The sequence below is a fragment of the Mercenaria mercenaria genome, chromosome 3, assembly GCF_021730395.1.
Source record: "Mercenaria mercenaria strain notata chromosome 3, MADL_Memer_1, whole genome shotgun sequence".
Classification (NCBI taxonomy): Eukaryota; Metazoa; Mollusca; class Bivalvia; order Venerida; family Veneridae; genus Mercenaria; species Mercenaria mercenaria.
The window spans coordinates 20931925-20948879 of NC_069363.1; the positions used below are offsets into that span (position 1 = coordinate 20931925).

General features: G+C 34.4%; 1 protein-coding gene across 1 annotated transcript in view; it reads left to right on the top strand.

Annotated features, from left to right (window-relative positions):
- The window catches only part of LOC123525890 (receptor-type tyrosine-protein phosphatase kappa-like), a 60583-nt gene that overhangs the window by 28696 nt on the left and 14932 nt on the right, over positions 1–16955 (top strand). Inside the window, exons 9-18 of the mRNA XM_053537972.1 lie at positions 8685–8822; positions 9388–9525; positions 9917–10054; positions 11111–11255; positions 12890–13068; positions 13907–14013; positions 14165–14317; positions 14815–14902; positions 15468–15544; positions 16658–16694. Of these exons, the coding sequence (XP_053393947.1) occupies positions 8685–8822; positions 9388–9525; positions 9917–10054; positions 11111–11255; positions 12890–13068; positions 13907–14013; positions 14165–14317; positions 14815–14902; positions 15468–15544; positions 16658–16694 (1200 nt within the window). The remainder of the gene's footprint in view (positions 1–8684; positions 8823–9387; positions 9526–9916; positions 10055–11110; positions 11256–12889; positions 13069–13906; positions 14014–14164; positions 14318–14814; positions 14903–15467; positions 15545–16657; positions 16695–16955) is intronic.

Below are 16955 nucleotides of genomic sequence, written 5' to 3' on the forward strand. Positions count from 1 at the left end.
AGTCTCTATATTTCAAAGAAATGTTTGCTTTACCATGTTCGTAACTTTCGGTTTTATTTTTCAAGATATGAAAACTTATATATTATCCTTAGGTAGTAGGAAATTTTTGAGTTCTTAAAATATCTTAGGTGTTCTTAGTTATTTTCCTGTTTGTTATTCTGGCCCATGGAAAATTTTGAAATGAAAACTATATATTTAGAGAAATGTCGTTTTTATGGCCAATGAAAACTTTTGTTTTGTCGATTTTTTCCCCAATACATTGTATTTGTAAAGAAAAGGTGTTTTTATGCCGGGTAAACACTCCTGAGTTCTTAAAATATCTTATGTGTTCTTAGTTATTTTCCTTTTTCTTATTCTGGCCCATGGAAACTTTTGAAATGAAAACTATATATTTAGAGAAATATCTTTTTTATGGCCAATGAAAACTTTTGAAAAAAAGTTTTGTCGGTTTTTCATCCCAATATTTGTACTGGCTAGCGTCCTACAACCGGACACTTTTGGAATACACCGCTGAAAGTTATGTAAAAAAGTCACAAAAAGTACGACCAAACTGAAAATTTTATAACGTTTTGGTGTCCAGAGTGGCTGAAATATCTAAGTCCTTATGTGACGACTAATCACGATAGTTTGAAGAATAGAAAAAAGTCGTACCATCACCCTTGAGTTCTTTAGAATGATACACGACATGAATGGTATTGTCCTATGTCTAAAAATAAATATATTACGGAAAAGGACGATCAACCAGTAGGGGGAATAAAAACAAACATTAAGCCTACAAAAAAGCAGTGATTATCCCTTTTGCTATTAGCGATTGTAACACTTTAGATTCGTAACAGCGATACTCTCGTTTTTCATTTGAAAAACAAAGCTTGAATATGAATTATTAATGTGTGTACGTCACTACCCAGAATAAATATGCCCAGGAGAGCAGTTTTATCTTATCACATAAATTTGGACGTGACATTACACATATTTCTACAACTTTGGGACAAATAAATCGTCATAAAAACCGCTAGTATTCAATATCCCTCATTTTATTCGTTAATTCGTTTTAGTTGTTTTTAAATATAGCTGAAGCAGTTCCCGACATTTTGATATGTCGCACCGCTGGGTAATAAATAAATCGGAAAATCTCTTTAAGCCATTAAAACACTGAAATTTTATATCTCAAAACAGATAAAATTTTATTATAGAGTCAATAACTACAGAATCATATAGGTTACTAAAGGGAATGACTTCCCAATCAACAATATTTGAACAGATACTGGTAACCCTATTCATATACATTTTCTCTTCTCGGGGAAAGGGTGCTACAGCATTTTGGATAACGATTTGTTTCAAATTTATTACTTTTTATGTAAGGCTTAGGTCCTTATGACCATATTTCATTGTACATATGAGCCGTGCCATGAGAAAACCAACATAGTGGGTGTGCGACCAGCATGGATCCAGACCAGCCTGCGCATCCGCACAGTCTGGTCAGGATCCATGCTGTTCGCTTTCAAAGCCTATTGCAATTAGAGAAACTGTTAGCGAACAGCATGGAGCCTGACCAGACTGCGCGGATGCGCAGGCTGGTCTGGATCCATGCTGGTCGCACACCCACTATGTTGGTTTTCTCATGGCACGGCTCATATCAGTTTGAAGACAGGCGGCAATATTCTGTGACATTGTTCCCTTGAAACCAGAGAATACTTCATAAAATGTAAAAAATCGATCTGATAAAGGAGGTTAACTCTAGCTCTATAAGCATTGTTGAATAGGTGATGGTGGATGAGATATTTTATTCTTGCATTGTTTTGTTGTCATAACCTCTATGATCAGATGTGTTTGATATGTTTAGAGGTTTAAAAGACCATTCCAAAATGTATAGAGGCATATATACATTTTTTAATTTATAGTGGAAAAGATTGAAGATTTTAGCAATTTGTTTTTCATAAAGCATTATACGCGACCTTGATGACACTCACATGTCATCTCTTCCACACCTATCAAGCAAACTTTTAGAAAACGTTTCTTCTGAACGAAATATCAGTCACTAAACAGCATGTGCGTGTGACAAGGGCGTAGGAGCTGTGACGGCAGGGGCAGCGCCCGCCGCCCCAATATTTCGAGGAGCGGCGAAATGCCGAACTCGTAAATTTTTGAAAAGGCTAGAAAATATAACTGAAAATAATTACAGCGGCCTTCCATTTATAGAGATGGTACCTAAAAAAATCAAATTCATCTTTATAGGTTTTTTTCAGAGTGAAATGATAGCTAAAGGCACCAATTTCCTAAATATATTTATGGTTTTCCTCTTCTCTATGTCAAAAATAGAAATATTTGATATCTAAAAAATGACTTTCTCAAAATATCTGAAGCAAAATGGACAACTCTTGTTTTGACCGTTTATCAAAGATTTTAGGACTTCCCCAATTATAGTCTATATCAAAAGCTCCCACAGCTAAATAAATTCAATAGAGTATAAGGTAAGTTTATTCTACTTTCAACATTTTGAAAGAGCCTATACTGAACTTCCTTTTGTCTTTTAATAAAGTCAAATTCCAAGACTAGCCAAGAGTCTAAAACGCTTGAAAAAATTCTGAGTGAAACAGAATGGCATGCTCTTTATTATAAGCTTACCAAAACCATACCAAAAATGTACCTTAAAGAAATTATTAAAGATTTTATATTGTAAACAAACCCCTACACCATTTTAACATCAATATTTTCCACTCATGAATGCACTCAATTCAGGTGATAATTGTTGATATATTTGTAAATTAGAGGCCCCAACAAAAACCTTTTTTCAAGTTGTGTAAACAGTATATGTTTTAATTTAATGTTAATATCTGAAATTATCCGATTTCTTTGTTTTCAACAATAAATAAAACACCTTTTAGTTTGTTTAACTACGACTTCTAACGAAAATCATCAAATAGAGTAATCTCCATATGCTTTATCAGCATTTATTCATTTTTGTGGGCAGCGAAGCGTGACCACAGATTTACCATACCACAAATTTACAGTCAAAATGCTTATCCGAAACCGAAGAACAAGTAGTTCCATGTCCTCCATAAATTTTACCTAACTGAAGTCTGTTTAACTTTCAGAAAGCTTCTGAGATTCAACTTTATCAAAAAATGCACTGCTTAAGTACAAATTTGCAGTAATCTATATTTTATAACAAAAACAACGCGTATGAAAATGAGCATGCTTACTTTGATCACATGACCAAAACAATTCTTCATCACGTGACCAAAATAAACTATAAATAACCTACGAAAATATAGTAAAGTAGGCTACTTCAGCACCATCCGCGTATATCTATAATCGGTATTAAAACCAAGTTGCGTCTTTTGTGAACGTTTAAAATTAAAACTTAGTTCCTGCTAGAAAAGTTAATCGAAATTTTATTATCATAACAACACCAAAGAGCTTGTTTTGGTCACATGATCAGAAAACATTTAACAAGCACGGTGTGCATTCTATTTTCGGATAAAATCACACCGAACTTTGTAGCATAGAAATGGGTTTATGGAAAGATATATTGCATGAAATCAACAGAAGAGGTGTTAGCCCATTTATTTTTCATAGAGAAAGATACGATCACTTCATAATATTTACGTAGATAATTTTTATTTGCACGACTTAGGAAAATAATTGCAGCCGTAACGGAGAGGGCGAAAAATTCGTACCTGTTTCCCGAAAGGAAGTGTCTAGAGGTACGGATCCGTACCTCTAGACAAGCCTGTTAGGGGTTTTCTAGGGGTACGGACCTCATTTTTCTAGAGATTTAGGGTTATTTATATCTTAAATTTTGTTAAAAATGAAATAACAAGTTAGACTTAAACAGTCTTCACTTAAAACTTTACAGATACCAGCGTTCACCCGATTGTTTACCTTCTCTTTCAAAACCTAAATAACCGTGGAATTCCAAATCAACACACTCACTGATCCGTGCCAATTAGTTTATCGTAAAATAAACTGTTGATAACAGCTAGATTAATGAATGAATCTATCTGTTAAATGAATTCTATTTGAAATTTAGCAAATAAATAAATAAATAAATTAGGCATAATGATATGCACCTATTTATTTTGTTATTTAACAAGGTACAATGATAATCGGCACGGAACTGATTGTTTAATAATCGATTAAGGCCTAAAACAAGTTCTTTGTTTTCGTTAACATGCTCAAAAAATTAGGGTAGGTAGGTCGGAAATGTTGTTGTTTTTTTGATTATTTCTTTTATTAAGGGAGTCTTTTCGGAAATTATTTTTGTGTCAAAAATGAATGCAAATAAAGGGGTAATGCCTTTAGAGCATCAGTAAGTTGTTTTCTAACATCACTGGCCATGTTTAAAGCATAAAAAGTGCGGTTTTGCAACTTTATGTTAAAAAGTTGAAAAAATATTCAAGGCCATAAAAACATTTAGGGTCGGGCCAGATATTTAGGGTAGGTCGGGATACCGAAAAAAAACAACATTTTTTTACGCCTAAGCGACATTAAGTAAAAGAAACTGTTTGTGAAAACGTCCCTTGTATCTCGTAACGGCTACCAAATGTGTGCAAAACATAAATACACTAAGGGTTAATTAGAAATTTAAAAAAGTTTTATCCCAACATATGTAACATTATTTTGTTTAATCTTTATATCTTTTTTTCTGCCAGTTCGAATCCTCGTGATTTATTTGGTGTTCCTCGGTTATTTACGTTCCGAAAGAAAATGTCACAAATCGGATGATTGTTGTTAATCTGTAAACCATTTAGATCCAAGTTTAAGGTGAATTTTGATGAAGTGTTATTTGTTTTTTCATTTTCAACAAAATTTGAAATGTAAATGAACCTTAATCTTTAGAAAAACGGAGGTCCGTACCCCAAGAAAACCCCTAACAGGCTTGTCTAGAGGTACGGATCCGTACCGCTAGAATCAGATTCTAGAGGTACGGATCCGTACGTACCTCTAGACACTTCCTTCCCGAAAATACGATCGTATGCACTTCAATTTGCTTTAATATTACATTCCAGCTGGTGTTTGTGATTGACATATCATTAAAGAGTATAATTAATTCGAAAGAAGCATTATTTTTAACAAATTCGCCTTTTTAATCGCCGGTAGATTTGCGGTGTTTTCGTCCCCAAATATTCACGTTCTGTCGTACGATTTCTTCTCGGATAATTATACAATAGCGGGATTTTGAAAACTGCAATGAAATAATTTGAGATCATTCAAACAAAGTTGGAAAAATTCCAGTTTTTAATATTTGAATTTGAACAATAAAAATCGTAAAAAGATCCTCTGGATGCATAGAATGCAGCCAAGAAGAATAATAGCAGCTAGACTCGGGTTGATTGAGTCTGTTTCATGAGAGGTAATGAAATGTGCCCCTAGCGCCAGCTTAAGCAGAACTTTATTACACATATGTTGAATGAACTCCATGATCCCAAAGGACCAGAAAATATAACAACACTAAAACATGCATTATTGGCATGATTATGAGGCATAGTATATTAATCTACAGCTGAAAATTGACTAAATGCAACCCGAAGATGTGTGCTGATATTGGAGATAGTAGTAGTTGTTTTGGTTGTTTTAAAATTGAATAAAACATGTAATTTCATTGTAAATATTCTTTTATGGTTGTTTTTAGTTTAAGAACTATTCTGAAGTGTCTTTTATCTATGTAATTTATGTATAATATATTCATAGCCTGCTTTTACCAAGATGAGATCTCATTTGGAAAAAAAATCACCTGTCAATGTCACAGGGGCCTGGACATGGAAAACCCGTTTCTGATCAATAACTTCAGGACCACTTGACCCAGAATGTTGAAACTTCATAGGATGATTGGACATGTAGAGCAAATGACCCCTATTGATTTTTGAATCACTTGATCAAAAGTTAAGGTCACTTGATGATATGAAAACAGTTTCCAACCAATAACTTTAGAATCATTTGACACAGAACACCCAGAATGTTGAAACTTGTAGGATGATTGGACATGCAGAGTAGATGACTCCTGTAGATTTTGGACTCACTCGATCAAAGATCAAGGTCACAGGGGCCTGAACATGAAACACGGTTTACTTGAGAACCGTTTGACCAAGAATTTTGTAACTTCATATGGCGATTGGACGTGCCAAGTAGATGATCTCTATTGCAGCCAAACATTAGTGTCTCTTTGTCTTTCGCTCCTATTCTCTATTGACTTCTTGCCTAGTACGACAATGCATTGGGGGACTAGGGAGACATGGGCATCTTCTAATTGGAAATTTAATTGTCCTCATTCGAAGGAGGAAGGGTATATTGTCAATATTAATGTTTGATGATGGATGTTGGTCGGTCTGTAGACAAATCAGTTTCCGGATGATAACTGGAGAACGCTTGGGCCTAGGATCATGAGATCGGAAGATTTGTCATGACCAGCAAATGACCCCTATTGGTTTTGAGTTCAGTAGGTCAAAGGTCAATATCACATTGACAATAGAACTTTTTTGCCAGAAAACTAAATTATGCTTTGGTCTAAGATTACATTTGATACGGAGGTCATTTAAGACAGGTAAATGACCCATGATTATTGATTTAAGATCAATACGTTAATTGTCCAGTACGCAGTGACCAAATAATTTCTGTTCCTTGTCAGTTAAGTCATGCAAGTGTTCTACAAGCTCTTGTTATAACTAGAATCTCTAAATAACACATAATTATCAATTAGTCCATGACCTTTGCTCACATTTACTGTTATTCCCCTTGTTCCGGTAAAAGCAGGGTGTTTCCCATTGATTTGTTTAAAAAACGCTTATTATTCAAAAAAGGTTTTGAGCAAAATTAACCAAACCTCACAAATTTATTAATAAGCACACGAGCTTTGCTCATATATTATTTTATCCCCTTTGGCACAGTAAAAGCTTTACCCCTTGATTTTGGTAAAAGAAAGGTTGAAAATGCTTATTAATCAAAAGTAGTTTAACTAGAATCACCAAACTTAAGCTAACTGTTCATGCCCATTACCAAAAGCTGTCAACCGCTGCCCACATCAGTCCTCTCAGTGCTTTGATTCAAGGAAAGCAAATGATCGTGCTAGTTCCCTCCAGAGAATGTTTAAATTGAGAATTGCTTAAAATACATTACATAGAGTAATTACCTGTCAGCTACCTTAACATATAGTAATTACAACCACTACCTTAAAACATTGGAATTATTATATTTGACGACAATGAATTTTTGTGATACCAATTTAACTTTTTTTATTATTTCTCATTGTTAGATATATACATTTTACATTTTGATATATAAATGTTGTGTAAACCAATGTATCACCATTGAGAACAATAAATAAAGAACTTTGGCTAAAAGATCAAAACTTAATAACGTTTCTTAATGTCGTTAATTTTCTTCAAAGGAATGTATGCATTATTCTATATAATCTTCATGCATTACTTAACTTTCTATCAGGGCCTCACTACAATTTACAAAATAACTGTCAATGTAAGTCATGAGAAAAGCGTGCATATTGTGTATGAATACAAACGGATTTAAACAAATGTAGGTCATATTTTGTCTACCTGATAAATTGTTTGAAAAAGGACCTATCTGATTTTTCTTTCACTTTTGATCAATGTTTAATGTTGGCTTCAGTCTATTGATCAATTCATAGTTGTCCCCCTTTGATTTATTTGGGTAGGTACCATCTCTACCATTTATCATGAAGTGCATCGGCGACAGATATGTACACAGAATCTTGTCATATCGCTGACACGTTGCTAGATCACCTTGGTGACGGGGTATTGTACACAATCGATAATCCGCAACGACCAAGGTCGCTGTATTTTCACGCCCCGCAGACTCGGATTATAGGCAATACATTAATTTAATTAATGAAAGTTAATCGTTTTTAACTGCTTACTGCCAAAATCGCAATTAATGTTGTGTCTCAAATTCTGCCGACAAAGGAAAGTATCTTGAGTAAAACACAAACGCAAATCGGGATCTTTAGATGTCTTTACATAAAATATATGAAAGAAAATCAAAGGCACCAATCATAATGATTAAACTCAACGCATAAAATGTAGAAAAATCCTCATAGATTTTACAGATCTGGTTAAATTAACAAGTATTACAGCTTCTACATAAAAATATAAAAGGCCAATCAGCCTCGCAATTTTGCATTTCCAAATCGATCATTTGGTAAAAAGAACCCTGAACTCCGTTTATTCAACCCTCAATGGTTCAAAGAAAACAGTGAACTGCGTTTTACCTTTATAATGCCATTTAATGACTAAAATGCTATAAGGATTGGATTACCCCTTTAAGTCAGGGTCTTGTGCTCGATCCCCTACTTAGACATTACTGGTTTTACCCTGGCAAGACATTGTCCATATCTAACATCGTACCGCCATTACAGTGTTTAAACATAGTAAACTATAAATAGGGGTGAAAACTCGAAAAAAAAAAACCGAGTATGTTCAACAGATACTGAGCAGTCCAAGAAGTCACCAGATTGCACCATTTACTCCAGCTATATGCAAAATTTTCCCGGGGCCACCCCGGACACCCCCTCCCAAACCCACAGCCGCCCCAATGCTCAAAGCGTCCCTACGCCCATGTTAAAGGTAACCCATACGTGTTTGTAACCTCTATATTAAAATTTATATTGAAGACGTTTAAAACGCATTATTCATGGAAGAATATTATTTCAGTTTGCCCTAGTGGCTTCTACGGCCGCCAGTGCACGGGAGAATGTGGATTCTGTGTTGGCGGAGAACCATGCAGCCACGTGACAGGCATTTGCACCAATGGTTGCGAAAACGGTTGGAACGGGGATAAATGTAAAAATAGTAAGTTAAAATTCTTAGCTGTTAAAACAGTGACTCGGAAAAATGCAACAAATACCACTGCTTCTATCTTTTTGTACTTTAATTAAATATGGTCATATAATCGGTTTAATCACATTACAGGGTCACAGATAAATATGTTAATGACACAGATCAGGGAATAGTTCTAATATCCATACCGTGTCACTATGTTATTAGTATAAACAGCAACAAGAGATATTTCAATAATTAATGATCTGTTGAACTGTTGTCATTAAGTTCTGATCCATTAGATAATGGACATAATTGCATTCAACTTTTCTCTGTCAATTACAATAACTGAATATAAAATCTTATCTATAAATTCATATTTGTTTACATTTTACAGTCTGCTTAGAACTACAATAATAGTAAGTCAGTGTCAATAAGTGCTTGGCAGATTCTTAAGTCCAAAAATTTTACAATCAAGTTTTTTTTTAATGCATTTCATTTTTTTTCTTCGACCGGCGTATTGTTTGAAGGTTGGGGTTATTTGGTTACCATCTTAAATTCAAATTGATCTCATAAACTGCATTCCCCTTTATTTCAGGGTGTTCGCCAGGTCATTTTGGGTCTGGCTGCGTTGCAGTTTGCGGCTCGTGTAAAAATGGCGAGTCTTGTGACCATGTGACTGGAGAATGTAGTAATGGTTGTGGGACGGGCTGGAAAGGAAAATCATGCAACGAGGGTAATTATAAGATAAAGTTACTTGGTATAACATTGATTGATAGCTTCATATCATTGCTTGAGCCACCTTATGATTATCTGTGTTTAGTTTTTAGAATATTTATGTCATACCGTGATCAGCTGTGAGCTATTTTCGTGTGAGTGGCGTCTTTTTTGGGGTTGAATTTTGGAAAAGAAAAGCTTACTCAGACATATTGTCAGTATAAGGGAATACAATTAATCAAAGAATAAAAACGCATGGCACTTATCAAGAACACGTTATAAACGAAAAATAATTCTTTAATTCTGTCATCTAAACACACTGATAGTAGTACACATTTTAAATATTAACTTAATCTACAGCTTTCTAAAGAAAATGCATAAGCGTCCTGATATTTTGTCTTTCTTCACAGCGTGTCCGGCAGGATCTTACGGACAGGAGTGCAGCAGTTCTTGCGGTTTCTGTAAAAACAACACGTCATGTGATCCAGTAGATGGCATTTGTCCGCAAGGATGCCAACCAGAGTATTACGGGGAGCTTTGTGTTCTTGGTGTGTAGCATTATCTATTTTACATCTAAAATTGCTCAGGAATTTATGATACAATGTAGAAACTGTTAGTTATATATATATATTTCAACATGTCAAACTTTTTCCTCACCAAATATTCAATATTCACAACAGACACATTCTTGTGTATTATGTAGGATCGCGGTATTTACAGATTGTAAAACAGTGGAATGAGAGTGACCGAGGTGCATTCGATGATCTTCTGATACACTTCTGTCTCGTGTAAATATTAGTTCATGACCATTTGAATACAGATAATAATAGTTTCTACATTTCTTGAATGTTTAATTAGTTTTTAGGGAAACTGTCGAAAATATTCATTTTCTTTAGACAGTCCGAATTCTGTGGTCTGTTGTTCTAAACTGCCCGTAATGTGCTAGAAGAGCAACATAGCAATTATAAAAATGTGTATCAGCACGTTGCTGGGTGTTGTTTTATGTCTATACATGCAATGATTTACATATATCTGCATGTAGAAGTATGGAAACCGTAACCATGGAAACATATTAAAAAGAGATATATGCTTGTTTATCATAAGTAGTTTAAAGAAGTGATCTTCGTCACCTCTGTAAAACCCTAAAAAGATGAAGACGATCCCTTAACCAAAACCTGATCATTTTTAAACCGGCCACCTTTTTAGCAGTTTTAGGTTTGACAAGGTAGCTATGAGTTACATGACCAATATCTGTAAATAGGGTGGGTGGGGGAATAAGTTCTGGATAACATTTTTATGTTGCTATGTTTTGAAAAGCTGGCGTTTGACAAATGCGTTCTGCATATTTTATCTTTAAATCCCTTATGCTGAATTTCATTTCACTTTGCTGCGCTCGCAAATTACCATAGGAATGCATTTTAGTTCTTGTCGCGACATCATTGAACAATATTCACTCTACTACCTTAAATTCAATTACGTCTTTCGGGTTACTGTAGTCTGAATTTCATGGTAGTATGCATGCATTTGTTCAAAACAGTAACCGTGTGCCATGATATTACAGATCCGCAGTCTATAGATTACATTTAACATTTAACCGTTTTCAGCATTGTCAATCCCAGGCGAGGATGACACAACAGGTACTAGCAGTGTAGGAGGAAACAATCCTGATCTATCTATTCTGATTGGCGGGGTCCTGGCTGGCGTCGTTGTTGTCTTCATCGGAATTATGTTGTTTGTCGTCATCAGAAGGTATTTAAAATAGAGTCCATCAATTATACTCTTAATTTATGTTTAATAATTCCCACCTTTACTAAGAAAAAAAGAATTGCATATTAAGAGTTACGTAATTTACATTGATGAAATGAATTGTACTTGAGTGTTCTGAATTCATGACAGAAAATTCGTGTCTTACGTCAAGAGAACGTAATCTGTACTTAGTATTCCAGCAAAAAGCCTGAATAATTCAATAACCTTTGTAATTAAACATTTAAATCATGCTGTATGAATACTGTGAGTTATCCGGTCAATGACTTTATTGTTAATATAGACGCACAATAGAAATGTCAACTTGACTCTATTTTTCTACTGGATGTGATATGATATACAAGTATACGAGGGCTGTTCAAAAATAACGTAGACTTTTGCTTTGAAAATCCGCCTATTGTGTACAGTGTTATGTGAAATATATGACTGTAATGTACTTTGGTCATACATTTTTTGTAACATTTTTGCTAATAGGCGAAGCGCATAGAGCGTTTTAATTACCATAGTTACGCGCTTTTTAAGCTGTCATCATTTCAATTTGATCGTTAATACTCGCACTTATAGTCCACTTTTTATCTAAAAATATGCCAAAGTACAGCAACACGTCAAGGCTAAATGCACCGAAAGTTTGGTGTCATTCAAACGTGGGAGGCGGAAGGAAGCAACGTCTAAACTAAGTGAATATTGTTGTTTACAACGAATGAAATGTTGTCATCTGCTCGCGTATATAATCAGACAGTTGTTAAGTTATGTAGAGATGTTGGTAAACACCAACTGAAATTTATAAACTTATGAAGGAGACACCACAAAAATATTCGGTCATCTGTGTCTTTGTTTTCAAGTGGTACAAATGGTTCACAAATGTCCCAGAATTACTAGAAGACAGCGAAGGTTGAGGTAGAAAACAAAATATCCATGATTTGACATTTGCGTCAATCTATGACACCTTGGATAAAGACCAACTACACGCAGTGTGCACCCTGTCTGAGATGTTTGGCATAAGAGTTCATACTGTGTCCAGTATTCTAACCAAACAACTTGTTATGACTTAGGTATTGTTAATCAAAATTGATGAAAGAAATTTACAAATACCAATTAATGCCAACTTAAATGAAAGCGTCTCGATGGAGACACGACGTCGTTAACGTCATCGTGCGCCGGGTTCGTGTCAATGACTGTTTTCGAGGATGCATAACTTCTTACTGTATGATCATAATCACGTCAAATTTGCCGTGAAATTAGTAAATAGATTGCGAATTATGATGGTGTATCATTTGCTTTGCTTCATTAAAGTATAGTAAAGCTAGAGACAAAGTCTATGTTATTTTTGAACATCCCTCTTATGTCGCCAAATGTCTCAAGCTTTGCCAATAAATGAGCCGCACCATGAGAAAACCAACATAGTGCATTTGCGCTGTCTGGTCAAGATCCATGCTTTTCGCTTCCAAAGCCTATTGCAATTAGAGAAACCGTTATCGAACAGCATGGATCCTGATCAGACTGCGCGGATGCGCAGGCTGGTCTGGATGATGCTGGTCGCAAATGCACTATGTTGATTTTCTCGTGGTGCGGCTCAGACCTTGCATTTACATAAATATTTGCCTTCTGAACCCTGTTAGAAGGAAGAGAAACCGCCTGCCGACATCAAAACTACAAAGTCGCCGAAACACTCACACAAACGTAGCCATTGTTACTGATGATGGACATTCTATCCACACGGCATCTGCAGCACACTCTCCCACACCGAGTAGGGCTTCCAGTCACGCCACCATCAAAACTAACTGCACACAGTCACATGGTACGTTTATATTTAAAAAGTTAAGACAACAAAAACCGTCTAAGATATTTATTGTGGGGTGTGGGGAATATCCCTTACATACAAACTGTATCCAATGACGCATAATTGGATTAAAGTTTTAATATTACAAATTCTTGACATTGAACTATGGTGAAATATCGTTGGTTGTACGATGTACATATCTGAACATCACTTGCCTCCCCTTATTTTTATCATTTTCATTATTTAAATAGTTTCATGAGAAATATCATAGAGAACTAATGATGGTGGCATATTTCTGCCACGAGATAGCTGTGTAGCTATCACGATAATATTGTAAACTTTCCAAGAAATGTGTGCATTTTTGTAAAAACATTTAAGCAAAACATAATATTTTCTAGATATTTTATTTGTTTCCTGAAAATATTTCAGCGCAAAATTTCGCATTAGTGCTTGAAACTGGCAGGAGATACTTGGTAGCTATCACGATAATATTCTTAACCTTACAGATTTTTTTTTCATTTTCCTGAAAACATTATCGCAATAAATTGTTGTTTTCAAGATATGGCTTTAATTTCTACGAAACTTTACACCATTGATATAAAATTTTCAGAAAAGTTCGAAATATCAAGGTAATTGCTGAAAGTATCAAGATAGCTATCTTGCTTATAAATGGCAACTATGGGCACTTACGCAAATAAATATCTAGATACTAATGTAAATTATCGCAAAAATATTTCCAGGAAATTTTCGACTATTGGGATAATCTTTTCAGAAAACTTCGCTTTATCAAGATAACTTTTTTAAGTATTCGTGGCAGAAATATGTGAACATATTAATGTGTTGAGAACATTTTCAGTAACAGTGGATGACCAGGAGGTATTGTACGTGAACCTGAAGAAGAAGAACCCTACACCACTACCCCTGGCCGTACCATCACCGAAACTGTCTACATTCCAAAGAAAGGTACGTTCTGAAAGTATTTGACGGTTATACCGCCAGGGATAAAGACGGAGGAATTGTTCTTTTTTACTAATCATTATGTTGATAGTTTTGTTTGTAATCTTCTAATTTTGGTACAAGAATCAGCCTGTTTATTATGTGTCCTCTTTTGCAGATTGCACAAAACGGAAGTATAGAGATGGAGCCCACCTATTATAACACTAAGACAGATTTAGGCGCACAGAAATCTGGGGTACCAGTCAATGAATTCAGCAAGTACCTGAGAGAAATGGAAGCAGATAAAACACGATTTAAAGAACAATTTACGGTATATTTTAGAATAAAAACAGTCTTTAATAAACCACTTTTCCTATATATTTACAAGTTTTATTTATTTTGTTGTTGCTTCTTTGTTACTCTCTTACCTCAAACAAAGAACTAGTTATTAAAACTGTATATTATATAGCGGTTAACTAGTGTTCCGTTCGAAATTATTTGACAGCAAAATCTTGTAGTTAAGACAGTAAAATTAGTAAATACTTTAGGAGACATTAAATGGGCAGTTTTTTGTCACTGCTGACAAATTATGTGCAATTTGTTATCAGACAGTGTTTCCAAAATATGATCAATATAGGAGGGATTTGCACTCATGTATATCTTTATAAAGTACCATTCTTGAAATAGGACTTCAAAAGTTTATGACTAAGCTCTTTTATATTCTAATAGACGTTGCAATGTAGAAGAAGGTAAGGTGTTAAAAAACATTCCTTGCAAGAGATATTATATTGTTTGGATATTGTGATACGAATAAATTTGATTCTACAGCAATACCCGCATGGTTTAAAGTACCCACATGAGGCTGGAAAAAGACCGAGAAACAAGTTCAAGAACAGATTTGCCCAAATGTTCCCATGTAAGTCGATGGTTGAGAAGTATTTGTTTTAGATACGACATTCTTGAACATGGTAACAGTACATTGAATTTGTTGCAGTCATATTTTCTTATTTACATGAATTGGTTTCGTTTTTTTAATTAAAACTAGTTTTAATTATAATAATCAAAACAACCACAATAATAATAATAGTAATCAAAATATGATGATAATTATATCAATAATAACTATACTTTAAAACGAGAGTAAGATAATATGGCTATAGCCAGTTCAACACACGTATTCTAAACAATTATTTTAAATTCAGCCCTGAATATGTAACAGACCTAAATGAAAGTAACATATTTGTTCATCAAACTTATCCTTTATAATATCAACATTAGTAATATAGTTCAGAGTTTCAATAGTTTATTCATATTACTTCAATATTTGAATTTATTATTTTCTGTAGTTTTGAATCGAGTGTTTGAATTTTCCAAGCGTTTCCTTAATTTCTTTTGGTGAATGTATTATGAATCATTTTTTTTCAAAATACGTCAACTTGCTTTGAGCATGTTTTAGATTTTGACAGACTATATTTTTGTAGATGATCACAGCAGAGTTGTTCTAGATGAGGATCCTACAGAACCAGACTCGGATTATATCAATGCTAACTTCATAGACGTAAGAACTTTTCATCATCTCCTTCTTTTATTAGACAATACTTTATAATAAATGCAAGCTTGCCTTATATCAAGAAATGCCCCATGATAAAATGATCAAGTATACCAAACGTCTAGAATTGCATTATATTTTAATATATATATATGGTAATAATGTATCAGGGTTAATCATTTCTTTTACACATTTATGAAATGATTTTCGAATTTTACCGAAGAATGGTTTTAGTGTCTTTGAAAAAGATAGGCTGTAAAAAAGGAGGCTAAAATCGGCTCAAGAGGTCGTCAGATTTCAAAGTTTGAAAACGTTTTAGAGGGAAATTCCACAATCCGCCACCTTCCTTCCGCATCTATCCTTTTTCTATTCAAATATAAAGTTTAAATATAAATGGGGCTAAAATCGCACCGAGAACTCGTTAAACTGTAGGTATTAAAGTCTTCATTGCAAAATTTTCTAGGGGTAATACCTCAACCCTCGCCCCCACCTAATACGCATTTGAGAGCATTTTTAAATATTGATTGCCATAAACTTTGATCATCTTAATTGTGAGAAATTTCTACTAAAATAGGCAGATAATGAATGAAATCGCGTGTCAGTTTTCCCGGGGAAGCATGCCTCTGGACAACAGTAGCCAAATTTTGCCTATAGTTATTGGCTTTATAATAGTGTTGGTACGTTCGACCTCGACTTCGACGATGTACTCTCCAACGCCTCTGTGGACATCGACTTGACTTTCATGTTGAAAGTGGAAAAAGATTATGTTGTATACCTATAACTATTCAGTTAAAAGAACGAATTTGTGTTTCAGAAATAATTACACGAACTGAGAGACATAATCGGCCAGAGAAGTTAATAGTCATTTTTTTGTTAAAATAAAAACAAATGGAGGTATATAACAGAAAGTCGTTATTACAGTCGATCGTTTAGGTATATATCCGGCTCTCCTGGACTCTGGCCGAGTACATCCCAGATCAAGATGTTAAGCATTAGGTTTACGGCCTATGGCCATTGACTTCCATCTTTTCAAATTGTTCCAAATTTCAAATAAAGCTGTGTACGTGCTTTTTTTCATGTATGACTGTGGCATTATACGTTATGTGCCTTTGTTGTTTTCAGAGCGTCGATTATCCTAACTGTTACGTGGCAACTCAAGGTAAATGATGCTACATTATTAACAAATTGCTGATATCTCCCAGCTTATCTTCGCACATTATCCATTTAATTTGATAAATACATTTGATATAATGAGAATATTTTTATCTATTCCATCTGTGTCCTCAAGGGTTGTTTGTTGTAAATTGTCATGATGAATATTGTTAGATAAAACAGACAAATGTAATTGATGTAAATGAATAAGCAGTCCGTAGGTACTTAATCATAATTATCATATTTGTACTTAATTGTAACAGTCATT